The 27,366-nt window shown below is 32.6% G+C and overlaps 3 protein-coding genes across 8 annotated transcripts; 2 read left to right on the top strand and 1 right to left on the bottom strand.

Annotated features, from left to right (window-relative positions):
• Window positions 1–8,865, top strand: LOC143205156 (uncharacterized). Of its 6 annotated transcripts, XM_076418251.1 has the most exons (8): window positions 2–195; window positions 1,354–1,392; window positions 2,446–2,487; window positions 3,305–3,343; window positions 5,878–5,916; window positions 7,058–7,099; window positions 7,495–7,539; window positions 7,618–8,865. In XM_076418251.1, exons 1-8 carry the CDS (start codon window positions 72–74, stop codon window positions 8,325–8,327), a joined length of 1,080 nt encoding a protein of 359 aa, XP_076274366.1. In that variant the 5' UTR covers window positions 2–71; the 3' UTR covers window positions 8,328–8,865. The 6 variants fall into 6 exon arrangements, with proteins under 6 accessions (XP_076274368.1, XP_076274366.1, XP_076274369.1 ...); XM_076418253.1 differs by lacking the exon at window positions 7,058–7,099 and having other exon boundaries at window positions 1–195; XM_076418252.1 differs by lacking the exon at window positions 2,446–2,487 and having other exon boundaries at window positions 4–195.
• clos (closca) lies at window positions 8,704–27,306 on the bottom strand. The gene is made up of 26 exons (XM_076418241.1): window positions 27,155–27,306; window positions 26,959–27,105; window positions 24,874–24,995; window positions 24,623–24,819; window positions 24,349–24,560; window positions 24,126–24,293; window positions 23,950–24,056; window positions 22,100–22,274; window positions 21,852–22,039; window positions 19,573–20,419; window positions 16,315–16,664; window positions 15,950–16,242; window positions 15,089–15,687; window positions 14,770–15,006; window positions 14,557–14,711; window positions 13,723–13,969; window positions 13,411–13,669; window positions 13,162–13,345; window positions 12,537–12,747; window positions 11,979–12,158; window positions 11,809–11,916; window positions 10,988–11,193; window positions 10,767–10,920; window positions 9,299–9,395; window positions 9,102–9,248; window positions 8,704–9,030 (listed from the first exon to the last, which is right to left on the bottom strand). The coding sequence occupies exons 1-26, from the start codon at window positions 27,285–27,287 to the stop codon at window positions 8,871–8,873; spliced, it is 5,883 nt and encodes a 1,960-aa protein (XP_076274356.1). The 5' UTR covers window positions 27,288–27,306; the 3' UTR covers window positions 8,704–8,870.
• Window positions 25,696–26,968, top strand: LOC143205161 (RWD domain-containing protein 2A). Its single transcript, XM_076418262.1, has 4 exons — window positions 25,696–26,180; window positions 26,241–26,415; window positions 26,474–26,639; window positions 26,690–26,968. The coding sequence occupies exons 1-4, from the start codon at window positions 25,865–25,867 to the stop codon at window positions 26,879–26,881; spliced, it is 849 nt and encodes a 282-aa protein (XP_076274377.1). The 5' UTR covers window positions 25,696–25,864; the 3' UTR covers window positions 26,882–26,968.
• Window positions 27,307–27,366: the final 60 nt, after the last annotated feature.

Consider the following 27,366-nt stretch of genomic DNA (forward strand, 5'->3'; position numbering starts at 1 on the left):
GCTTTCGATGATAACCTTTGAAAATTACTACAATTTCGCATTAAGCTACTAGTTGTCGAATCCGAATAATAATGAAAATTCCAATAATGTTACGTTTTGGAATGGCCGTTTTGTTCGTTGTGTCGTTTGTTTTTATAAAGGAATCTATTTCTGCACCCTCACCGCATAGGCGATTTCATCCACGTGGTAGGCCAGGTATGTTCTCCATTCATTTATTTTTACTACAATTTATGGACGATTTAGTTTATTCATTTTATTTGTGATCGGATAGCAGTCATACATTGTTGATTATAGAAAATTAGGTGTTACTTGTTGATTAAACTTAGATTTTGTAAGTTATTTCAACAAATAGTATAGTTGGATATGGGTTTTTTCATATGTAGTGCTAGGGAATTAGTTGTATCAAGGAACAAATTGTTTGATGTGACTAGAGGACCCTCAAATAGTGGTCTTCACTTAATTTGAAAGGACGTTTATAAAAACGTGACATTTTTGAGATGTTCATTGGCAGGGAGATATTTTACTACGTTAAATTTTTTTTTTCAATAATATTAAGACAAAAAGGGATTATGAAAAATAAATCAACCACATTTCTCAACCAACCACTATAAAGTGACGCTTTGGGATTAAAGTAATCTTGACTGATCTGGCTTGTGTTCAATGTATCCGTATTGTGTATCAAATATAAAGGCTACAAGCTACAATTCTTCAGGGAATATATTCGGACATTGGCTGAATAGTTTCCAATGGGATGTTATTCCATCCTTGAGCTAAATCATCCGCCATTTGCTTCAATGATGTGGAAGATGGAAATCTACTTCTTACTCCTTACTATAAAACTACCTATAACGGCTCAATTATGTTGAAGTATGGTAATTGTGTTTACCAGGGAAAATGTTTGATGATATTCTAACGCTCAACGAACCAGGACTGAACCTTTTTGGTTGTGTGTTGGTTGTATAGAAGTGTTTGGTAGCAATATGCTAATCATAGTAAGAACCTCATCATTGAGGGTATTCATTCGTAATAATCCGGCCAGTTATGTGAATGAGAGCACCGGCAAATCATAACAGAACCTTCCCATGCTTGACTGTAGGAAGCAGGTAGTCCGGATCTTAGGCTTCTTTTAGGGTTCTCCGTCTATAAACCCAGTTGTTTATAGGAAACCATGAATGTGACTTTTGTGGAGTAGATTAATCTGTTTATATCATACCATTAATTTTCCAAGAATAATTATTAATCGTTCAGTTTGTTCATTTGTACCGATGTGGATGGCTCAACTCATAACATTCATTCATATAGGGAAATATCGAAACTATCGAATAATTACATTAGATATGTTTTAATTTCTAGGTCGTGGCCCACCCCCTGATGCACCTGGTATTCCATTAGGTAATTTTTATTTTTACATTTTAAATATATCTTAATTCACTCGCTAAAAATGCATTTTTATAAACGAAATATTATCAATAAATACTTTGACCTAATTGATCATTTTTTATCATTTCATTTCTTAATAGTCTATATGTTGCTGTTTTATAATAATTGTTTTCCGAGATATATTATTGTGAGGATTTGGGTTTTTTTTGTAGTGCTAGAGAATTAGTTGTATCCAGGAACAAAGATTGTTTGATGTGACTTTAGGACCCTCAAATAATTATCTTCGCTTAATTAAAAATTAAGCTTATAAAAACGTCACAGAAATAGCTTTGTCAATGAAATTTTTAAGATGTTCATGGACAAGGAGATGTTATTTTACTACGTTAGATGTTTTTTTTTAAATAATATTGTCTATTAATATTATTTACCTTTTCAAATATAGAGGATGGACACAATATTTACTTATTAGGCGTTGAACCATTTATTTTTATAACAGCTACAATTCTTCAGGGAATAGATTCGTAGAGTCACGGAATAATTTCCAACGAAATGTTACTCCGGCGTGTGCTAAAACATCCGCCATTTGTTTCAATGATGTGGAAGATGGCATTCTACTCCTTATTCTTTACTATAAAACTACCTATAACGGCTGAATTATGTTATGAACCAGGACTGAACCTTTTAGGTTGTATGTCTGGTCACATTTTCAGCTTGGAATATGGACGTGTTTGGTAGCAATATGCTAGTCATAGAAAGAACCTCATCGTTGAGGGTATTCATTCGTAATTATCCAGCCAGTTATGTGAATGAGAGCACCAGCTGAATATGACGATATTGCCACCCAAATCATAACGGAACCTTCGCATGCTCGACTGTAGAAAATAGGCATTCCGGTCCTTAGGCTTCTTTTAGGGTTCTCCGTCTATAAACCCAGTTGTTTGTAGGAAACCATGTAAACCATAAATGTCCTTCCATGAATGTTTCTTTTGTGGGGCAGATTGATCTGTTTATATCATACCATTTATTATCCAAGAATAATTATTAATCACATATTTTGATTTCTAGGTTATTTTCCACCGCCCCCCTATGCCCCAGGTAGTCCATTAGGTAATTTTCTTGTATTTCAATTTTTACATTTTGAATACATTTGAATATGTTGAAACATTGAAATTATTCAGTTTATCGAAATTCTAGTCTAAATTACTACAAATAGAAAAAGATTCTCTAATTAGAATCTGTCGGGTTCCAAAAACGTCAAATATTGACGTGTACTCTAACATTATACTTTACCACCACTACACCGACTCAAAAGATTTGGACCTATCGAGTGCTGTTGTCTGGAAAATCTGGATTACCTTAATATTAACGTGGTGATGTCTGTTTATTTCAGTCTATGGCTCTTGACAATAAACTACTACGGAGTTTTAACAGCACTCCTCAACACATTCTTCTGAACCTGCTGAATAACATGTCCAAATTGTTGTTCTTGACACAACCCCATAGTTGAATGTATTTTTTTTCGTTTTCCACAATGTTTTTTCCATTTTTCTGTCAACATGGTGACATAGTTTTGAAAGAATGATGTTACCATATGGAACCATTGGAAATCGTATACCAGCCAAACTATATTGCATCGATCTCAATAAGTTGTAATCAGAAGGTACTGTATCTGGTAAGTATACTGAGTGCGTCAAAATTTCAGTATCTCCTTCACAAATCTTCTGACTTTTCTGTCTGGATGATTTTTTATTTGTTACTCGTTATTACTGGTCTTTTTGTAACAATACGTCGTTGAATTTGTTCAATTGTATCGATGTGGATGGTTCTTCCGGACTAATTCATGACATTCATACATATAAGGAAATATAGAAACTATCGAATACTTTAGATATGTTTAGTACTTTAAATATGTTTTGATTTCTAGGTTTTGGTCCACCCCCTAATGCACCTGGTATGCGATTAGGTAAATTTTATTTTTACATTTTAAATATATTTTAATTCACTCGCTGTAGAAATAATTTTTTATAAACGAAATATTATCAATAAATATTTTGACCTAATTGATCATTTTTTATCATTTCATTTTTTAATAGTCTGTATGTTGCTATTTTTATTAATGATTATTTTCCGAGATATATTACTATGAGGATTGGTAATCAAATTAACGATTAAACGAAAATACCTTTATTGTTTTTCAAAGTATTCTGCATGATGACCAATACACTTTTGCGTGCACTTGAAACAATAACATGCACTCATTTTCTTTTCTTATTGAAATATCCCCAAAAAAAGGTTTTGGTAATAAACTACCATGGAGCTTTAACAGCACTCCTCAACAGTTTCTTCTGAACCTGCTGAATTATGTCTAAATTGATCTTCTTGTTACAACCCCATATTTGGATGATATATCTTTCCATGTAGACTTAAGAATTGGTTTATGCAGAAGTGTTTTATTATATCAAAATATTTGCCTCTCTGGCGAAATAATGATATCGTGTTGAAAGAAGGATATTGGTTTGGTATCGATCAAATCGTGGATATATTTTTTCCATTTATTTTGAATTTCGAAATCATTTACCAGCCAAGCTATGTTGCATCGATCTGAATAAGTGGTAATCAGAAGGTACTGTGTCTAGTAAGTATATTGGGTGTGTCAAAAGTTCAGTATCTCGTTCACAAAACTTCTAATGTATGGCCGATCACTGTAATGCACGAGGATGACTTTTCGTTTGTTACTGGTTATTACTGCACTTGCAGTAACAATGCGTCATTGAATTTGTTCAATTGGCGTCGGTAGATATCTGCAGTAATCATTTATTTTAGCTGTAACTGCTGGTAATACATTGCACATCGCTAATCCCACCATATGCACAAACACAGCTATACATATTTCGCTTTGGCGTCAATGTGGATGACGTGCTAACTCATGACACTCATTCATATAGGAAAATATCAAAACAATTGAATTTAACATTTATGTTAAGTTGTTTAATAGTTGCTTATATTGATACTTCGCATTTTTATCAATTGATATCGTTGACGCTGATGCATGCAAAAGTCAGAGATTTATAATAACTGTATGATACCATTCAAAGTTTTAAAATCATTAATTAATTATACCCATATGAATACTAACAGGTCAATTGAAAAGTCCCAGGCCTACCATAGTAAAACACATTTTTTTGGATAAATTAGTTTTTTTATTCAACATAATTCTCTTCAAGGTTAATACACTGAATATAGCGACCCTCCAACTTTTCGATACCATTTTTGTAGTACGATTTGTCCTTTGCTTTAAAATACACCTCAGTTTCGGCGATCCCCACTTAATTCGACTAAAATTTCTTCCCAGCGAGCATTCTTTTGAGATCTGTGAACAGGAAATAGTCGCTGGGGGCCAGATCTGGGGAATGCGGTGGATGAGGAAGCAATTCGAAGCCCAATTCATGGATTTTGCCATCGTTATCACTGACTTGTGACACGGTGCATTGTCTTGGTAAAGCAGCACTTCCTTTTTCTTCAAATGCGGCCGTTTTTTTGGCGATTTCGTCCTTCAAACGGTCCAATAACGCTATGTAATAGTCGCTGTTGATAGTCCTTTCTTTTTCAAGGTAGTCAATGAAAATTATTCCATGGAAATCCCAAAATGCAGACGCCATAACCTTGACAGCCGACTGTTGCGTTCTCCCTCGCTGCATACGATAAAACCGCTCCAAAGGGCTCATGATTTGTGGTCCACTCGGATGACTGTCGAATGGACTTCGGAGTGAAATGATGGAGCCGTATTTCATCCATTGTCAGATATCGACGCAAAAACTCGGGTTTATTACGTTTGATCATCTTAAATTACTTCTCCGAATCATCAACTCGTCGTTGTTTTTGATCAAAAGTGAGCTCGCGCGGCACCCACAGAGCACAGAGCTTTCTCGTACCCATATATTCGTGAATGATATGATGTACACGTTCAGTTGATATCTTTAGAGTGTCTGATTTTTTATTCAATTTTAATTTACGGTCATTCAAAATCCTTTTGTGGATTTTTTAAATGTTTTCGTCGGTAACAATCTCTTTTGGGCGTCCACTGCGTTCACCGTCTTCGGTGCTCATTTCACCATGTCTAAAGTTAGCATATCTATCCTTGATGGTTGATTTTCCTGGAGCAGTGTCCAGACACTCTGCATCAAGCCAAGTTTTTGCTTGAACTATATTTTTTCCCTTCAAAAAACAATATTTTATTAACACGCGAAATTCCTTTTTATCCATTTTTTCACAATAACAAAAGCTGCTTCACTCACAATGCTATAATTCACAAACTAATCATCCAACAGCTGTCAAATTTATACATGCATCTTTTGAGGGTTAGGGCTAAGTAAATGGATTTAGTTCTAGTAGTGCCATCTATGTGTCAGGCCGGGAACTTTTCAATTGACCTATTATGATGAAGAACCAATTACGTTTAGTGGTAATCAAGTACTTCACTTATGTTTTGATTTTTAGGCCATGGTCCACCCCCTAATGCCCCTGCTAGACCATTAGGTAATTTTTATTTTTACATTTTTAATTTTATATTAAAATTCGCTCGGTATAGGAATGCATTTAATAAAATAAATATTATCAGTAAATACTTTGACCCAATTAATCATTTCTATATATATTGTTAAGAGTTATGTTGTGATTTAGGATTATAAAAAAATACGTATAATTATAATGACTGTTTTCCATTATATATTACTGTGGTCAAAATAGAATAAGATTTAAAAGCCGTGTTGTTACTAGGGTTGCTAATTATATTTTGTGAAAATTTATTCTTCATGATGATGAATGCACTTTTGCATTTTGCGTTTTACCTTGCTCTAATGGCATGGCTGCCATGTGTTCAGTTTTTCCGAAAAAACAGGTGTTCATTTACTTCAAAGAAGCTTTGAAGGAGCCGTACTGTGGTGAATTGCTAATTTGTTTGTCATTTGGGGTTGCTTTTGAGGAATTTTTTCCCTATTTCTATTCACCAAATGAAACGAGCAATTTTTTGAGATTTTATCAAATTATGCGATATCTAACGGGAACAAATATTTTTATAGCTAAATATTTTATCATGCAATATCTTATTGATGCTTGTCATACTAAGGGCCAAGGATGGTTAAATATTACGGTAGAACACATGACCATCTTGTAATTTGATTTCGCGTATACCTTCAATATTTTTTGGTACAACTATGAATGTTAAACGATATTACGACTTCATTTTCATCATCAAAAGTCGAATTAAATTGATCAATGCGCAAGGGGGTTATGGTGGTATAAAGATCAACTTCCAGTTGCAATGTCATATGGAACCTTCCTAACAATTAGTATTACCAAAGCCCAAAATATAAATAGCAATCCATTGGACTAAAACAAGTCATATTTACCTGATTTAACTCCGTGGATTTTCTGACTATTTCGTAGCATCAAAGTATCTTAACTAGTCAATTTTAAGACAAATAAAGGATTTAAGGATCTCAAAAAGTTTTAAAGATTAAAAACAAACTGAAAAAATCAAATGGGACGAAATAAAGTTTAGCTATTTTGTATTTTAATCCTATTTATATAAATTAAATAAGCCATTACATTAGACGTGATAAAATTGATATTTCAATAAAGTACCTATCAGGTAATTCTAGATATATTTTATTTCTAGGAGAAACCAAGTTTCCGCCAGGATTTTTCGGCCACAAACCAGGTAAGATGGAAAATTAATACGATTAATTAATGAAGAGGTTGGTGATTGTTCTTAATATAGGTTGGGGAAAATAATTTCGATATAATAGACCAGTAAAGAGTGTCAAATTCAAAGTCCTACTTGGTCAAAAAAATATCAAGTTTGGGTGGCGTTTTTGATAATTTTCCCATTATGATTTCCCCAGATAAGTTGCAAAAATTATTTTGTAATAAAATGTTAAAAGTAATTTGCATTTGGTACTTGAACTATAGTAATGATTGCTAATTAAGATTTTATTAATTAAAAATCCTTTATAATATTGGTGATATGAAGCATCGAATTGCAAATACAATGCCATAAATTATTCGCCACATTACTCTTTTGTATGATAGTAATTTTATTTTTACTATTCTTAGATCCAAATCGCCTACGTAAACCAAGATTCCATAATCATAGGCAAGGTACGAATTTTAATAGATATTTTCTACACATTAAATGCAGTTTAAATAGAGTTTAATATATGGTATATTTTGCTTTAGGTTTGCCTTTCCCCTTTCCCAGGCATCATGGCTATGGTTTCGGACGCAGACAACCTATAACCACCCCCACTACTACTACTACTACCATTACTCCTACCACCTCCACTACTACTCCTACCACTACCACTATTCCTACCACTATCACTACTCCTACCACTTCCACTACTCCTACCACTACCACTACTCCTACCACCCCCACTACTACTACTACCATTACTCCTACCACCTCCACTACTACTCCTACCACTACCACTATTCCTACCACTATCACTACTCCTACCACTTCCACTACTCCTACCACTACCACTACTCTTACCACCCCCACTACTACTATTACCATTACTCCTACCACCTCCACTACTACTCCTACCACTACCACTATTCCTACCACTATCACTACTCCTACCACTTCCACTACTACTACCACTACCACTACTCCTACCACCCCCACTACTACTACTACCATTACTCCTACCACCTCCACTATTACTCCTACCACTACCACTACCACAACTCTTACCACCCCCACTACTACTACCACTACTCCTACCACCTCCACCACTACTATCACAGTTCCTATTGCTTCTTCAACTACCCCTACCACGATTCCTCCTACTTCTTCCACTATCCCTACCACGGCTCCTATTACTTCTCTCATCACCACAACTATTGACCCTTCTTTCGATATAAATTTGGTCCAATTACAATAGTGCTCGTGCAGCTTTAGGCAGATTTTACACGCTTCCAATTTTTTTCATTTATTAATAAAATTAGTATTGTTAAATTCATATAAATGCTTTACTAAACATTTGTTATGTTGTGATTTACGTGATGGTCATGACTCTTATATTAACGAATAAAGAACTGTAACCAAAATATATTTATTGTATTTCCATTTTTGTAACTATAAATACAAATATCTATAATATAAAATAACAAATCAGTACTTCCCTCATCACTACTACTATTGACCCGTCTTTTGATATATAGGTCCAATTATAATAGTGTGTCCATATTTATACTTTATATTATTTTATACGCTTCAAGAATTGTTAACCATTTCATTATTTAGAAAATGTATTTCTGAATTTATATAAATATTTTACTTCTTATATGATTTAGGTCAGTTGTTCAACAAATATATACATAACAACAAACTATAACAAAAACAATTTTATTGTATTTCTCTAATAATAAATAAATATATTTATGATACAATATAACAAATAAAACATAATATTAACAATATTCGATTAAATATTCATTGCCCCCTTAGTAACAGCTCCTAGAATAATCGCCGTATTTTGATGCAACACTGCAAGTACGTTTGGTTTCGTGAACAATTTTAAGTGAGAATGTATAGGTAGCGTCGCTCCTTTCAATAACATGTTGAAACCAGCAATACCGTCATATCTGGTTATAAAAATAATGAAACAAACTATATTAAAGAAAAAAATTTGAAAGAAAAGAAAGAATAGACATACCTAAATGTTGGACAAGGTATACTAGAGTCTCCTGACGTAGCCACTAACAGTGTTTCGAATGATGCTTTGGATATAAATTTCACATCTATCGGTGAAGCCAGTGGTATATATTGGTGTGGGACGAACTGATTCTGCGATGGGTCCAGCCTGCAACATCAAACACTTGAACGCGTCGAATTGATAACATAAATCGTTACCTTCTGATAGAAATTCGACCAATGTTAACTGTATTTTCTTGTGAACTAAGCGATAGAGCTAAATAAGGTAACCCATCTATAACGGTTGCTGACAAATCTAAAGTAAAGTAAAATATTATTATAAAAATATTGTAACCTGTTTTATTCTCGAAAAGGTAATTCTATTTAGCTATTCGTCAAAAAGTTGTAAATCTCCATCTCGTTCTTGTGAATTCGTTAAAAGGAGAAATCGATAGGTTAAATCCTCCTGAAAGTCCTCCAACCGTAATTACCACTATTACAAATCTTAGCACCTTTTTCTATATCCAATTATGCGTTCTATCGTAAAGACACAACTTTGTCCTTCATTCTATGTAGCTTCCAACTCTTTTCCTGCTTCCAACCTAGACAGCGAGGAACGTCTAACACCCCACAATGCTAACAAGAACGAGGACACCCTCATTCTATAACACTAGACTGGTTCTAGAATGAACATACTACAGTGTTACTGTATAAAAGGAAGTATAACCGAACCATTCGAACTACAACCATAATATAAACATATTCCTAAAGGCTTTGAATAAAAAATTATAAAAACTCCGAACTCTTTCAGTTCATTACCGTTTTATGGAGACTTCTAAAAATGCATGAACCTAGCATCCTTCGCCAAATTGTCAATATCATCGGAGTCATTACCATCTTGCTAAATACCCAACTAAACCTCTATACGAAATACCTCTTGACTAAAACCCTGTCCTTACTTCACAAATTTCCAATTCCAAGACCAATTCCATAAATAATTCCGGAACTTTTAAGAAGAACACACGAATATAATAATGAAATGGACAAATTCAACCAGTTCCTGGAAAACTTCAATTCTCAACATTCAATTCACCATGGAGATCAAGTGTAATTCCCAGATTTATTTATTAGCAGTTTTACTTTAATGAAAAGATAATGATAAGAAAGCATTTCGGGTTTACTGGAAACTAAAGAAACTACTAGATATTAAAGAAACTCAACATCAAATTCGCCATTAAATCACATTAAAAAATTTCTCAGGTGCTGCTTAGTGGCAAATCAAAATAAATCCTCTAAAGATAACAAGGGTGTAAAAGGTTCCTGCGAGTACATAGAAGAAACCTGAAGAGTAATAAATACGTCGATAAAGAACATCAATGATGTGTGGTATATGGACACACGATCAGTCAAATCTGATTAAATATTGGATGTATACTGGCCACAACATTCAGTTCAATAAAGTCGAGATTTTAACCATTCCACAAAGCTATTTTGATATAAAACATGCAAAGGACTTTGAAATGTATAGACATAAAAAAATCTCAGCAAAGACAAAGATAATAAGACCAGTCCTTTGCGCCGTTACATCCAATCCATATCTGTGACTATTACGAGACATTGGTTAGTTATAAAATAAATGTTCAGTTAATATATCCAATAATTTGGTTAAAATATCATTAGTTCTTACCATTTACTTCGGCAGTTTCGTAGATACTCTGAATAGGAATAAAGACATTTTGATCAGAGCCTTTTTTTAGAACTTCAATAATAGATTCAAATGTATTTGGCTGACGCCTCACCAGGATGAGATATAATGATTGGTCATCTGCTACTACAGTTGCCTAAAAATTAGTAATAGTTGAAATAAATCAATATTAATTAATAGACAACATTACACTGAACACTTGCCTTATACATTATGCTAATTACAATTGTTTGCAATAAATAGAATTCAGGTTCGTCACATAGAATTTTTACATTATCTTGGCTAACAAAGCCCAGACAAAATTGATTTGTGTCTGGTTGTGTGAACGAAATTAGAGCTCGGGTTGTATTGTTAGGAAATGAATAAACTATTTCAGATGTTTGACCATTTAAAAATCGCAGTAAATATCCTAGAATAATATTGTATTACTAGTCATTATTTTCTGGCTGAGTCAAGAATATTAATTTAATACTAATATCTGCATATAATACGTTAAAGCAAAATAACTAAATCCGCTTTTATATTATATGTAATATGAGCTACAAATAAAAACACATTTACAAGCAACCACCCATAACAGATTTAGAGATTCATAAGTTTAAGAACTGAGATTGAATTATATGAATTAATAATAATTTAAAAAATGATAATTTCTTCGGACGTTTTATGGACGAATAATGGAGTAACATTTTTTGTTACTAATAGTTCAATTTGTAGCTCCTTCGCCATTTTATCGAAAGGCTGATTTGATGATATCTGGATAGTGTTAATATTTGCTTCATTAATAAGTAATCAAAGCTCTATTAAATGCATCAGATATAGTTATAGTTCAAAATATAGCCGTCGTACGTCCTTACCAATATTAATTTTTAAAATTTATTGACAAAAATATAATTGTCAGTAGTAGAGTTTAAATAGGAATCTCGGGAGCCTTAAAACTAAAGGAATAACTTAATGAATAACGGTCAAATTTTATACACTTGGTGATCACTAGTTCCTATAGTTATTTCATGTTAAACTGTACCTCCAATTATATGTGAATCTGGTCCATGTTCAATATAGATATAGTTGTTTTCTTTATCACTGACTTGTTCAATAAAAGTGGGAAGATGAGATGATTCATGTAATGTGCCTAAATTAATTGAGAATATCAGTGATGATGAAAAATGTTCTATAACACTATGATATACTTACCGGAAAGCACGAATTTGTTCTCGTGTTTATTCCATTCATATGTCCTTAGGATATTTTCCTGGTTATAATATGAAAAGGTGATTATTCTAAAGACGCCATCCATGCATCTAATGCCGAATATTTCATATATACCGTCCAAGCGCATTATTTCCTTGAAATATTTGAAGAAACTGCTCTGATCTGTACAAAACAATTGACATGAGATAAAATATTGAACATTCACTTTCGCAAACATCCGTTATTAGTTTTTTCCAATAGATAGTCACATATCTGGTAACACTTAATAAAACAAAACTATATATATCGCGTTTAAAAGACAAGTTTCTGGCGCCGCCATATTCAAACTCGAATAGTTTTTGGCCCATCAAACGGCCCTACTTTTATTTTATCTGGAACGTTCTAGGGACTATTACCCTTTAATCGTGCTAGTATGGTTTCATTGCATAAATATTAATAGACACTTTAAAACAATCGATTAGAAAAAAACCGAAATTAGTTTGTCCCCAGTTATATTTGCATTATCTTAGTAATGTAAGTATAACATAATATATAACCTACCTTTAATAGAAAGTTCGTCTTCAGTTCCAATTTCCAACAATTTTGCGAATTTGTCGCGATAATTCTCAAGAATGCCAACTTCGGTAATGTTCCTCAGCAGCTCCGTAACATTCACATCATCCAACATATATTCCACGTTTATATTTTTCACCATAATACTGTTATTGAAATGAATCTTCGAGTTCAGAATGTTATTTTTGATTTTGTTCGACTGTTAAATAAGCATTATTAATTAATAGTATAGCAAGGCAATAATAGAGCTGAAACAACTTGGTTTAGTTTCAAAAATACTTAGAAAATCTGATACAATCTTAAATCGAATATCCATATGAAAGTAACAAAAAAAATTCCTAGTAGATAAAACTAAAATTCAAACTCTAAAAAAAGTTGAAAAACACTGTATTATTGCCTAAGGGAACTGTCAAATCATAGTAAAAACACTCACAACTTCTACTCTTGCTCCAAAAGACAATGCAACAAAATTCAAAGAAAACATTAAATCAAAGAAAAGACTAAGTACTAGACAAATTCTAAAGCAACTTCCTTATACGACAACAATTATATAACAAATATTTAAAATTTAAAACAAATAACAAAAATTTACTAAAATAATAAAAACACTAACCTGATCATGTACCAATTCATGCAGATTAATATTGTTTATCAATCCCTTCACTTTCAGATTTTGAAACTTCACCACCTCCCCATTCGGTGAATGAAATATCTTCTTACCAGATATAGTTTGGATAGTGTCAGATAACAAGACACTATCTTTGTTGAACTCTTGATTATCTAGAGTACCTCTTAAACTACAAAACAAATAATTAGTAATATTACCACAGATGGATAAGATATTTAAAAAGGACTAAAACACCTTAAGTTTCCTCGAAAGATTGCGCGTTGAATTTTTTTTCTGGCTGGTACCTCAAAAGTACCATTCTTTAACAGAGCGTTTTTCATCCAGTCCAGAAGGTTGACGTTCTGAATGTGAGAGTTATTTTTTATGGTCAACGTGTCCACTTTCAAATTGTGGATATATTTATTGCCGGTGACAATATTCTTCTGATCATATAGCATCACCTCCCGTTCTAAATCCAAATCGTTCACTCTATATACATTTTGTTTATCAACATCTAAAATCAATATTTAATAAAATGTATTAAACTAACTTAACAGAACCTATTACCTTCAACTTGAAGATTTTCAAAATAGACAGGATTTTCGAATAATTGATCGACATCCTGCAGCAATACCGTCTGAAGCAAACCATTTAAAGCCACTCCATTAATTGGTCCTGTAATGTTCAGCAAGGTCGATGATATATTCGAAAATGTAACATGTTCAAAGGATAAGTTCGACGTAATGTTTTGAGGCCTGGTTTTGCTCAGATAATTTTGGGATATGATGTTCAGCTTGATTCCATCTATGTATTCCTGAAAACCAAATACTTAATCCAATGAAGAAAATTATTTTTTGTTCCCCTAGTAAATAAAAGTATCTCTGTTGTTGACGTGAAGTAGATATATTGAGAATTTAGTGCTGACAAGAACCCTTTACTAGTTATTAATAAGAATTCTTTGATAGAAATGTGTAATTATATTAATATATTTTAAAAACATATATTTTAATTAAAGTAAAAGATTAGTTTTATCCCTACACTAATCAAACTTAAGAGGGCTTTAAATTTTCTCAACTGATAATTTGTGAACCTATTTAATCTTGGACAAACTGTTTCTTTAAATATATATAAATATTTTTCTCCACGCATTCACCAAGTTATCACTATTTCACTTATGTTTTAAATACTAATTGAATTTTCATTCTGTTCTTCAATTAATTGAATATGAAGGCAGGCCTTGTTAGTAATTCATCCGTCTTTGAACTTGGATGATAAACCTCTGATATCTGCCGTGCATAAACTAACATACCCTTCAAAATACCCAGCGCCTTCGCCAATATATAATTATAATTTTTCCATATAAATCTAATTAACGTAAGTTTTAAACATTTTTTTTATTACCTTAACATCCAAACTTTTTTCGAACACTACATTATCCATAGCAATGTCGGTGATATTAGTGAATTTATCGGTATACCAAATTTGTTTCGATAATTTGTTTACATTCAAATTGTTAACGTTTTTAATCATTGGTCCTTTGGCAAAAATAGTTTTCCCTTCAAAAATAATTGATTTATTTACAATTATTATTGTAATGATGTGATTAAAACATACCTTTAATATGAAAAGTTTTTGCCTTATAATCTTTACACATGGCACAAAAAGCTCCAAAATCGTGACCATTTACAGTGTTGGGGATATCCAGTGATCCTTGGACGAAAACATCTGATTCAAAAGTTTTATCGGAAAGTATCAACGTCCCATTGGATTGTTGTACAACGATATTATCCAAATCGAATTTTTCAATATTGCCATCTAATTTTAAAATACTTTCAACTATTATACTTTGAACTGAAACAAAATTGGTGAGAATGTAGAAATGTTGGGTTTTTAATACAATGTGTTAATACGTATTATATATGTAAATACTGACCAATTTCGACTCGATTGAAATGATGATCTTCATCGATTTTGACAGAATCATTTGCCAGGGTATCCAGGGATATACCATTTATATTACTATCATTTATAAAAGTCGTACCCCGAACGAGAATCTCTCCATACTCTTTGTTAGGCGGAGCTATAATGTCTTCAAGATGAGTCATTTTCATTTCGACGATCTTTTCGAAATCTTCTTCGGTTAGGTTATTTATTCTGCCGTTAAAATGAATATTTTCGACGCTCAAATTAAAATAAACGTCTAAATTGTCTTCCAGTGTGACGGTACTGTTTTCAACAAAACGAAGAGTATTCAATAAATCGGAATCGGGATTATTGATGAACAATTGTTTGACGTGTAGATCTTTAAATGTTTTTTCGCTGAGCACCTTAAATTCTGGTTCCAGAGGTACTAGATTTTTGACCACATTTTCCAGTTTCTTGCCATTGACCAGTCCCTGAACGGTTACGTTTTTGGCCTTGATGTGATGTGGGAAGGAATCATTGATGGTTAACATGTTCCGATCGTTCTTATTGGAAATCTGCGTGTCTTTCCATAATTCTAGTCCAAAGTAAGTGTTCGAACTGCTGATTCTAAAATCAGAAAAAAATAAAAATTTTAGAAGAGAGACTTTCGAGAAAGGTTTTGTTGATATCACGAACAACTTGTCTAAAAGTATTCGTTATAAGAATAGCTAATTAAGAATAGCTGTGTATAACACTTTTGTGAATATTGTGACGCGTAAAAAGTGCTGAGTTATTGACGCCAGAAGAAGGACATACACTTAAACAAGATTCTTCTTTGTATCTGGTGGAAAATAAACGGGATGCTTTATCATAATCATCATATATTTACCCACTATCCGCAATTACTTCGTCAACCTCCACGTCTTCTTCGATAACTTGATTACCATCTAGTCTCAGCCTATTCTGCAGGGCTTGAACATCAATGCCGTTCAGATAAAAGACAATAACAGGTCCATCCAGATGCACATCATGTACAAATGTCTTTTTACCAGATATTGTTTGTGTTTCGTCGAATTTCTTCAACAACCAATCGTCTGTATTATATCCATTAACTTTATCAGCAAAGATATCCTCAAGATCCAAAGGATAATCAAAGATCAACTTCGGTTCTAGTTGGGTGCTCTGCAAGAGAATGTTTAGAAGTTAAGATAACATTAACCTTAAAATATACAGGATGTTTTCCAGGACACTTACGTTTAATTTTACGGCTTTTGTTAAAACCTTCTTCAGTCCGGGTCCGTGTTGACCTGCAACGTCCTTCGCTTTCAGCGAATGTAGTACATGGGCATCGCCTTCGATGGTAACATCTCCATCTATCTCCATGGTATCGGAAATGAGCTTTACCGGATTAACCATCTGCATTCGCTTATTCTTAATCTTGTACCGCTTTATTATGGGGTTGGTTATGAAAACGTTGTCGAATATCTTGGTGGATTTCATTATTGTTGGATTGCCGTTGTTTTCCAATAAAATATCTAGTTCGCCGTTGGTCACGGTGATGTTATTGAGCGAGTTCATTATTTCTAACTTGTTGCTAACCAAACCTGAAATTATTGTTGTTATTGTTTTATTGTTATTGATTGGAATTGAAGATGTTGTTGTTAATTGCTGGTATCGATCATAGGGTTTTCAATTTCGACGGGCCGATGTTGTGGCGCCAATAAATAATTTGACATTATTTTCAAAATGTGTTAATTTCGACGAAAATTTTTGACTTATTACTTATAGCAATTACCGTACATGGAAATATAAGGTTGAAAAGTCCCCAGCCTACAATAGTAAAACACATTTTTTTGGCAAAATTAGTTTTTTTATTCAACATAAATTCCTTTAAGGGTGATACACTGATTATAGCGACCCTCCAACATTTCGATACCATTTTTGTAGTACGATTTGTCCTCTTATCACCTCTTCATTCGACGAAAATTTCTTTCCAGCGATCATTCTTTTGAGATCTGAGAACAGGAAATAGTTGCTGGGGGCCAGATCTCATGGATTTTCATGGATTTTTGCCATCGTTTTCACTGACTTGCGACACGGTGCATTGTCTTGGTAAAGAACCACTTTCTTTTCTTCAAATGCGGTCGTTTTTCGGCGATTTCGTCCTTCAAACGGTCTAATTACGCTAGGCAATAGTCGCTGTTGATGGTCCTTTCATTTTCAAGGTAGTCAATGAAAATTATTCCATGCGCATCCCAAAATACAGACGCCATAACCTTGCCAGCCGACTGAACGGGTTCATCGTGTGCAGTCCACTCGGATGACTGCCGATTGGACTTCGGAGTGAAATGATGGAGCCATGTTTCATCCATTTTCACATAACGACGCAAAACGCGGGTTTATTATACTTGATCATCTTCAAACACTGCTCCGAATCATCAACTCGTCGTTGTTTTTGGTCAAAAGTGAGTTCGCGCGGCACCCACTCTGCACAGAGCTTTCTCATACCCAAATATTCGTGAATGATATGATGTACACGTTCAGTTGATATCTTTAGAGTGTCTGCTATTTCATTGAATTTCAATTTACGGTCATTCAAGATAATTTTGCTTCAACTGTATTTTTTCCCTTCAAAAAGCAATATTTTATCAACACGCAAAATTCCTTTTTATCAATTCTTTTCACAATAACAAAAGTTGCTTCACTCAAAATGTATAATTCAGAAACATTTCAGAAACTAATGATCCGACAGCTGTCAAATTTATACAGGCATCTTTTCAGGGATAGGGCTAACTAAAAAACATATGGATTTAATTCTAGTAACGCCATCTATGTGTCAGGCCGGGGACTTTTGAATTGACCTGTTATATATGAAGAAATATAAAAAATATAAATATATAAATCACCCGCAAAAAGGTACTGTTTATTGTGAATTATGAACTTAATGTATCACAAGGCCGTTCTTTTTCGAAAACGATGCTCATCAACGTCATCATCATGGATGATAATCAATGTCTTTGCACAGATTAAGCAATATAGATGCGAACGATATGTGATTCCGCACAGCTGGATCTATAACATGCATGAATCTTTAAAAAAAGTTTTTAACACATCATACCCAGATGTTTTAAATTATGTTTAAATCTATTTCAATATCAACCAGCTTTATTGAAAAAAAATTTAACCTTATACATATAATAATTTAATATTTTTAAGTTTTAAGTTCAGACTCAGAATTCTGATAACTCAGAATAATTTTTTTTCACAAAAAGCAGCTATAGCAAATTTTTGTGATTGCAATAACCAAAATTGTGTTGTTGTGTGACAGCAAAACTTAGTTAAAATTGAATTTAAGTTTCAAGTGAGATTTTAGGTTAATTTGTGAATTCCAAAATATATATTATTGTCATTGTAGTGTGTATATATTGATAAATAATTACATATTGCTTTAATTTTTCTTTTTCCTTTTCAAAATTATTTTAAAATGAAAGATGTTTACAAAAGGTTCTTCATATTACATATTTTTATATTATAGGGGACGACAAAATATACCAAAACATTTTAACTTGGGTCTCAACAGAAATATTAGATTCTATGGTATCTTAGGTTATCTTGTGAATTCAAGAAAATGTATTCTATTTATATTATATTCTTCAAATATACGTATAATTTTCAACAATTGGCAACATTGCAAATTCAAATCCTTGTGCGCATTCGGGTTAGGGATGCAGAAAAAATATCGATATTTTTGGCCATATAGCGATATAGTTTAGTGAATTTTGGTATTTAATTTTAAATGTTTATGAAAAAGATCACTATTCTGTAAGATATTTAGAAAAAATATATATTTTTTAGGCTTATATTTCACTATTTATGTTTTTTCTTAAAAATATCGATATATTTTTTTGTAAAATATCGATATTTTTTATACTTATTGCCAAAAAATTATCGATATTTTTTCCTACGATATATCGATATTTATTTAAATATCGATGTATGGTAATATCGATATTTTTTTCAGTGCCCAACACCCCTAATTCGGGGACTCTGCAGAACTAGACTCTTGGCCGACAATCGACGAAATGGCCATTGTTATTGTCGATACGAACTTCTGGGGCTAAGGGTGTCGGCCACCGAGAAAAATATCGAACTATGAAAAGTATCGATATTTTACAAAAAATATATCAATATTTTTAAGAAAAAATAAAAATATTTAAATATTAGCCTAAAATATGTATTTTAATTTTTTAAATATTTTAAAAAGTAGTGATATTTTAATGAATCTTTAAAATTAAATAACAAAATCAATTCCAACATGTAAAATTAAGTACCAATTTTAAAGGTTTATTTAAAATTATATTATATATCGGCCAAAAATATATTATTTCGATATATATAATATATTTGTTCGATATACCTTTCTGGGGCTCATCTAGAAATATTATATTAATCTGTAGATCTATATTTACTATGCAAAAAGTTTACAACTATGACATCTATTGATTCACCTACCTTTTTGGAAATAGACGTTTGTATTTACAACAAAATCCCCAGCTCTCGTATTAACGAAATCCTTTGAAATATTTTTCCCGGACAACATTCCATAGATCATCAATTGATCGGCTTCTACGGAGTCTACGATTAAGTCGTCGGACAACAGTTGATCTCCAATGTTGCGCAGGACTCTTTTGCTCAGAAAAGGTAAATTAACACCATTTATCAGTCCTCTGATATTCAGATCTTTCACCTCCAGCACGTCGAGATGGGAAATCGGTCTTGGCTTGAGATCATCGAAATCAAAACCGTTAATATACTTAGTGGATAAGTTTTGAACGTTCAGTTCGTTGACTCTGAGGTTGGTAGAAAATTCTTGATCTCGATCATCGATCAGTAACGCATTGTCTCTAACAACCATGTTGTTTATGGTTCCAGAAACATCGACGCCTTCTTGGAATGTGATGGAACCGCTAACTTTTAACAGGTCTAAATGTTTGTCCTGTAGTACATGGACATATTGATCGAATGGTATGTTGTTGATCGACAATGGAACGAGAGAATGATCGACTCTCGTTATATTAAACGCCAAATTCTTTCCAATTTTAAATCCTTCGTTTATATCCATGGAATTATTGAGAATGTCGTCTATTTTTATATTATTAACAAGGACACTTTTTAGCGATACAATCGATGAATGATTGTTAAATATAATTGTTTCTGCTTCAACATCTCCACTGAGAACCTGATAACCAGACGACTGTTTGTAGGTTTCAAGCGAGTTATTTAGTATTTTTAGTGCATCATTCACCTCCTCTAATGTATCTACGAGTTGACGCTTCAATTCTTCTTCTGGGAACACTTTCTAAAATATCAATAATGATCTTATAATTATAATGATATTGTCACCTATTCGAAAGAAAACAGAACAAACTCTGAAAGTTATAAGACGATATCATCGCTTATTCATAAACAGATTCGTGGTATCTTAGTTGGATTTAGAGACTTTCTGAAGTATCGGAACTTAATAAAAATCCAGGGAAACTGACGAATCTAATAAAAATGCTATTGACAAGACACGATAGTCCTCCCAACGCAACAGCCAATGCACGTCATCATAATGTATAATGCAACGTTGCCGCACCAAATTTAAGTTTTCATTTATTTTGATTCTGACAACAAAGTGCAAATGTAAATAAAATAATGAAACAAAAACAACGTTATAACATATAATTTATGTTTATTATAGAAGATCTAATGCATATTTATTGCAGGACTTAAACTACAGTTAATTAAACAGCCACAATAGCTTGTAGGTTAGAGTTGTTTTATTATATTTACATTGACATATGACAACGATGTCGACTGGTACCAACAAAAATCGAATTTTATAGACTGATTTGGTTACATGTTCTAACGCACCAGACTTCATTCTGCCTCTTTTTAACTAGAGTAATGCTAATTAGTAACATAAGAAAGAAAAATACTTCGAGTTTATAGGGATTTTATTTTTTTATAATCTGAATTTGACAATACGTCTGATGATGTGGTTGACATTTGTTTGATGGCTGTTTTATTGGAAGGATTATAGGTTAGATTTACGAATATTCAGAGGTGGCGTGCAAGTTCGGTATTTTAGTAAAGTGTCATGTTATTACAAGTATAGTCGATTCAAAGTTCTTTTGTATATACGTCATCAAGATGTTTAATGTATTGCCTGCCGCAATTTGTAAATTCGTTTTAGAATCAGACACTATTTTCCTTCTCATTTTATTATAGTTAAAATGAGACACAATGCTGTCTGATTAGTTCGAACACGTAAACGAATGAGCCTGTCAAAGCCGTCCGGATGTCAGACGCATGCAAATCTTGAAAGCAATAGTGATAAGAGATTATAATTCTAACCTATAAACTATTGGGGCTGTATAATTAACTGTAGTTTTTAGTTGTACTATAATTTTAAAATAAATTATATTTGATGACATTTTTGTTCAATTAATTTATTTAGATTAGAATTTTGTTGTATGTCAAAGCCAAACTGAACTAAAACTCAGAGCTGATGCGGCAACATTGCGACGTTTTGATGTCACACATTTTTCGTTACAGTCTCTGGAACACAAGAGATTTTACGTTTTTATAATCTGAATTCGGCAATACGTTCGACGATACTGATGACGTACATTGGCTGTTTTATTGGACAGAGTATAGTAGTGAATCAGTGATAAGCAATGGTTTAAAAGTAGGATAACCTGATTAGAAACCAATTTAATTGATTAAATTAAACCTTGTGGCAGTACCTCGTTTAAATCTCCTCTTAGAGCTTCTCCCACCAGTTCGTTTGCTGCCTCATTGCTACTCTGAAGTTCATTCAGTTTAGATGTACACCACGAGAGCATATCGGAGTATTCCTCTTGCATATGGTTATAATTGGTAAACGTCACCTTATAAATATTGATGTTGTGTTTGCAATGATCACAAATTGTTACTAAAACAATATTTTGAAGCAACTTTTTTTGAAAGATTTTGGAGCATCACAAATAATTACTTAGATATTCGTTTCCTTGATAAACGAATGCGTGGATAGTGGTGATATTTTCTAATTCATTTTTCGTCAAGGAATCGGCACTAATATCATTCTCTATAAACTGCCATCCGTCATACTGGAAACCCCTCAAAGCGTGAGGGGTGAGGCCTATTATTGCAGCTCGTCCATGTCCATCCTAACCAAAGTAAAATACATTTCAAAATCTAGTATTGAGTGGTAGTTATTTCTGGAGAATCCTAACCGGTATTCGGTAAAATTCGGTAGTATCCACCTGATTTTGCGACGTTGCCATTTACAAGCAGTCGAGTAATAAAATCCAACGAACCTCAACAGCCATTTTGGATTTGACCCTTGTACTGATAAGGGCTCTCCTTTGTAAGGTTAAGAATTTTGCTGTTTTTAGTTTATTTGTCCTTGTACTGTTCATATCGATATCGATTTCCACTTAATAACAGGTCAATTGAAAAGTCCCCGGCTTGACACATAGATGGCCCTACTAGAATTAAATCCATATGTTTTTTAGTTAGTCCTAACCCGCAAAAGATGCGTGTATAAATTTGACAGCTGATCAGATCATTAGTTTGTGAATTATAGCATTTTCAGTGAAGCAACTTTTGTTATTATGAAAAAACTGGATAAAAAGGAATTTCGCGTGTTGATAAAATATTGCTTTTTGAAGGGAAAAATACAGTTGAAGCACAAAATTTGGCTTGATGCAGAGTTCTCAGACATTGCCCCAGGAAAATCAACCATCAAGGATTGATATGCTAAGTTTCGGCGTGGTGCTCATTTCACCACAGAAGACGGTGAACGCAGTGGACGCCCAAAGAGGTTGTTACCGACGAAAACATTTAAAAAATTCGCAAAATGATTTTGAATGACCGTAAATTGAAACTGAATGAAATAGCAGACACTCTAAAGACATCAAATGAACGTGTACATCATATCATTTAGGAATATTTGGGTATGAGAAAGCTCTGTGCAAAGTGGGTGCCACGCGAGCTCTCTTTTGACCAAAAACAACGACGAGTTGATGATTCAGAGCAGTGTTTGAAGATGATCAAGCGTAATAAACCCGAGTTTTTGCGTCGATATGTGACAATGGATGAAACATGGTTCCATCATTTCACTCCGAAGTCCAATCGACAGTCATCCGAGTGGACTGCACACGATGAACCCGTTCCAAAGCGTGAAAAAACGCAACAGTCGGCTGGCAAGGTTACGGCGTCTGTTTTTGGAATGCGCATGAAATAATTTTCATTGACTACCTTAAAAATAGAAGGACCATGAACAGCGACTATTACATAACGTTATTGGACCGTTTGAAGGACGAAATCGCCGAAAAACGGCAGCATTTGAAGAAAAAGAAAGTGCTGCTTCACCAAGACAATGCACCGTGTCACAAGTCAGTGAAAACAATAACAAAAATCCATTAATTAGGCTTCGAATTACTTCCTTATGCACCGTACTCTCCAGATCTGACCCCCAGCGCCTATTTCCTGTTCTCGTATCTCAAAAGAATGCTCGTTGGGAAGAAATTTTCGTCGAATGAAGAGGTGATCGCCGAATCTGAGGCCTATTTTGAAGCAAAGAACAAATCGTACTACAAAAATGGTATCGAAAGGTTGGAGGGTCACTATAATCAGTGTATCGCCCTTGAAGGGAATTATGCTGAATGAAAAAATATAATATGTGTGATATTATAAGCCACAAGCTTAATCTCTGTATACCTACCCTACTCTAAAGAAAGAATATATTATATTAATCATCATAAAAGAAGAACAATATGACATGTTAAAGAATATAAAAGAATATAGCAACGAATGTACGTATATATAAGTCCGTGTTACCTGAATTGACTGCCATTCAACTGCATCAGTATGGATTCTTTGAAAAGGTATGAAGTACTGGTCTTCATATTTATATAGAACAGTTGTATACTTATTTTGATTATTGCCTGCAAAAAAACCGATTAAATAACGACAAGTTCGTTCAAAACTTATCTTAAAATGTAGTGACAAAATACCTTGGCAAACTGTCGAGGCAGTGATGAGAAAATGATGATCTTCACCGTGCAACTCGCTGGTGAAATATTTAATATTCGTCCCACAATTAGTCAAAAGTCGTTGGTGTAACACAAACTTCCTATCGTGAACGTCGTATTTGAAAATATCAGAGAATGATTTCAGTTCATCTGCAAACTCGACGTTAACGTACGTGATATCACTACTGGATATTTAAAATAATACCCTCATGTGGTTTTTCTTTAACAGCTACCAAGAATGATGATCCGTGTATAGAGAATTGGACGCTCTTTTTGACGTTAAAGAGCTCCAATGTTTGTAACATATCAAAATATGAATGCGACCATCTATACACAGTAATAAACGATGTTTTATCGTTAGGATTTGGTAAATTAGATTGATATAGCACAGCCATATATACCCCATCATCTTGTTCCCTATAAGTCAGGAACAAATTTAAAAAAAGACATAATAATACAACATAAACTTTAATGAATACCAAATATTTAGGTGTACTATTTGGGTGATCTTCAAAATCTGTAGACTCTGTAACCTGTTCTTATCAACATCGTAATTATAAACATGAACACCGTTCTTTCTTCCAACAATTACCAAATTCAAATTATTGAAACTTAAAAGCGTCAGATGTGTAGCGTAGAAAATATCATTCTGCAAAACGATTTCAAATATTCTGTTCTAAAATGTATCATAAGTATAATATGAAAAGATAAATATTCTAATACTGATTACCGAAAGTTTATAAAATGTTAATTTGTCAGCTTGCAAGGCAACAGCAAACAGATTTAATTTGGCTTCAAAAATGCGAATACTTTTCAGTTGACGAGTAGATATGGAATTTTCCGAAAGAATATCTAAAAAATATTTCAGTTAATTAATTCATTTTAGGAATTTTATCAAAATGTACTCTAATACAGTAAAGATATAGTTTATTTACATATTTTCTTTCAACGGTTTAAATATATATGAGTAATTGGAAAATGGTAATAATATAAACAAATATAACCGATTAATTAATTTTAAGAGTCAATTAACCTTCATTCAGTAATTTTTATTCAGTGTTGAACTATTGAATTAAATAAATAAATAAATACTTAGTGGTGCCCACCACTAGGGATGTATATGTAACTATCTATATTTGAAAAATTATTACATATCTATATTGATAATTTAAAAAATATCGATAGGTTAGCGAACACAAATTGTCGATACCAAATCAAACAAAATTCAATACAAAAAATGAACTGCATATGTTAGTATAATCGTAATAACTAGTATAATCAATTAACTAGTTTTAACAGTTGATTAATAATCTGTCATTTTTTATTTTTAATATTCTTAAAACAATTGATGTAGTCTGGCAACACTGCAAACAAACTCCAGGCATGTTAAAAATAATTTGGTGGTTGCGCTACTTCGTCAAATGGTTTGTGTAGCCGCTGGTAAATTAATATTAAATATACATTTCATAATTTACAGGTTCCTATATTAATGTAGGATTGACGTTGATAATTTTCAAGGCCGTTCACTTTTCTCCGCAGAAAAAGTGATTTTGAAACGGGTTTGGGTGCAGTACCGGACATAAATAAAAATATGATAAGAACGTATAGAGTGGTTCTAGATTATAAACATAAACTGATACTTTCTTCTTTAAGAGTAAACAGATTAGATAACGTAACTACAAATTCTTGAATGATTTGACAAGAAATTATATTTTGTTGCAATGAGTGAAATGAATATAAAAGAAAATCTACAAGTGCAATTGGACGAGTTAGAAAGTCTCCAATCTATGTTTTATAATCCTGGTGAAATAAGAATAGAAGACCAAGAAGCTTTCAGTAACATCAAAGATTATGTGGCTGGAGAATCCATTGATGTCCCATATTGTTTAAACTTTTCAGTGAATTTACTCATTGATGGTGAAAAATTCGAAGTTTGTGTGAAATTGAATCATGATTATCCATATGTAAAACCAGATATATATGTCAGAAATGACAAGTTGAAACGGAATCAGCATTTTACTTTAAATAAAAAAATAGGTATATATGATGAAATTTAGTAACATAATTATATAAAGTTCAATTTGATATTATCTATAGAGGAAATTTTGTGTGAATTTCCTAGAGGTGAACCATGTATTTTTGTGGCTATTTCTTGGTTACAAGATAATGCAAATAACTATATAGAATTGGATGAATCTAACATCAGTTTAGCAAAAATTGAAGAACCAGATGAATTGGTTCGTTATTGGATTTATTCCCATCATATTTATAGGTATATAATATAAAGATCACATTACGTTCTAACTGTATATTATATCTTTGGGTTACAGTAAAACAAAAAGAAAGGCAATAATGGATTTGGCCAATCAAATGAACATAAGTGGTTTTGTGATGCCTGGAAAGCCTGGAATAATTTGTGTGGAAGGTAGCAGTCGAGATGTTGTAGATTGGTGGCAAAATATCAAAAGTATGAATTGGAAAAAAATATTTTGCAAGGTAAATTATTGTAATAAACCTTTTCAAATATCTATTGTTGTTTATTTAAGATTTCAGAAAGTAACAAGGATGATATTCAATCTGATAATTTTCTGAAATTTGAAGATTTTGTAGAAAAAGTTTTTGATAATCATGGACCTAAATATAATCATATGGATATGGGGGAGCTTTATAAATATCTCGAAGAACACAACCTTGGCTACATATTTAAAGATATTTTTGGTGTTGAAGCAAGAACATAAACATTTTGTCTCAAATTATCATTTTGATAAGATTTGTATATACCATGTACATTTTTTTGTAATTAAAACATTCTTACTTATCGCAAATTGTTTCTTTTCATTTTCTGTCGCGCTTCTTTTTTTTCTAGAAAGAATGGCATTTTGCTCTTTAGAAATTAGAAATGAGAATCTATCTATTTTACTGTCAATAAAATTCCTTAGTTCAACGGTGAACTCATCAGATCCTAGAAATTATAAATAAATTTAGTTGAAGATACCATTTCAATAATTTACCTAATAAAAATGGATCTTGCTTCAAGTTTTCATAAAATAAATCCAAAATTTCAAAAGGTTCATTTTCAAATATTTTCTGACAATTTAAGCTTTTAATAGAAAATACTATAAATAATATACCAATAGACCACATGTTTTGTGGTACAACAAATACAGAAGTATTAAATATTTTATTTAAAAAAATGTTAAATTTATCGCATTGATATTTTTTA

The sequence above is a fragment of the Rhynchophorus ferrugineus genome, unplaced genomic scaffold (genome assembly GCF_030347505.1).
Source record: "Rhynchophorus ferrugineus isolate W39M unplaced genomic scaffold, kcgeb_rfMv2 rfM11, whole genome shotgun sequence".
In the NCBI taxonomy this organism is placed as follows: Eukaryota; Metazoa; Arthropoda; class Insecta; order Coleoptera; family Curculionidae; genus Rhynchophorus; species Rhynchophorus ferrugineus.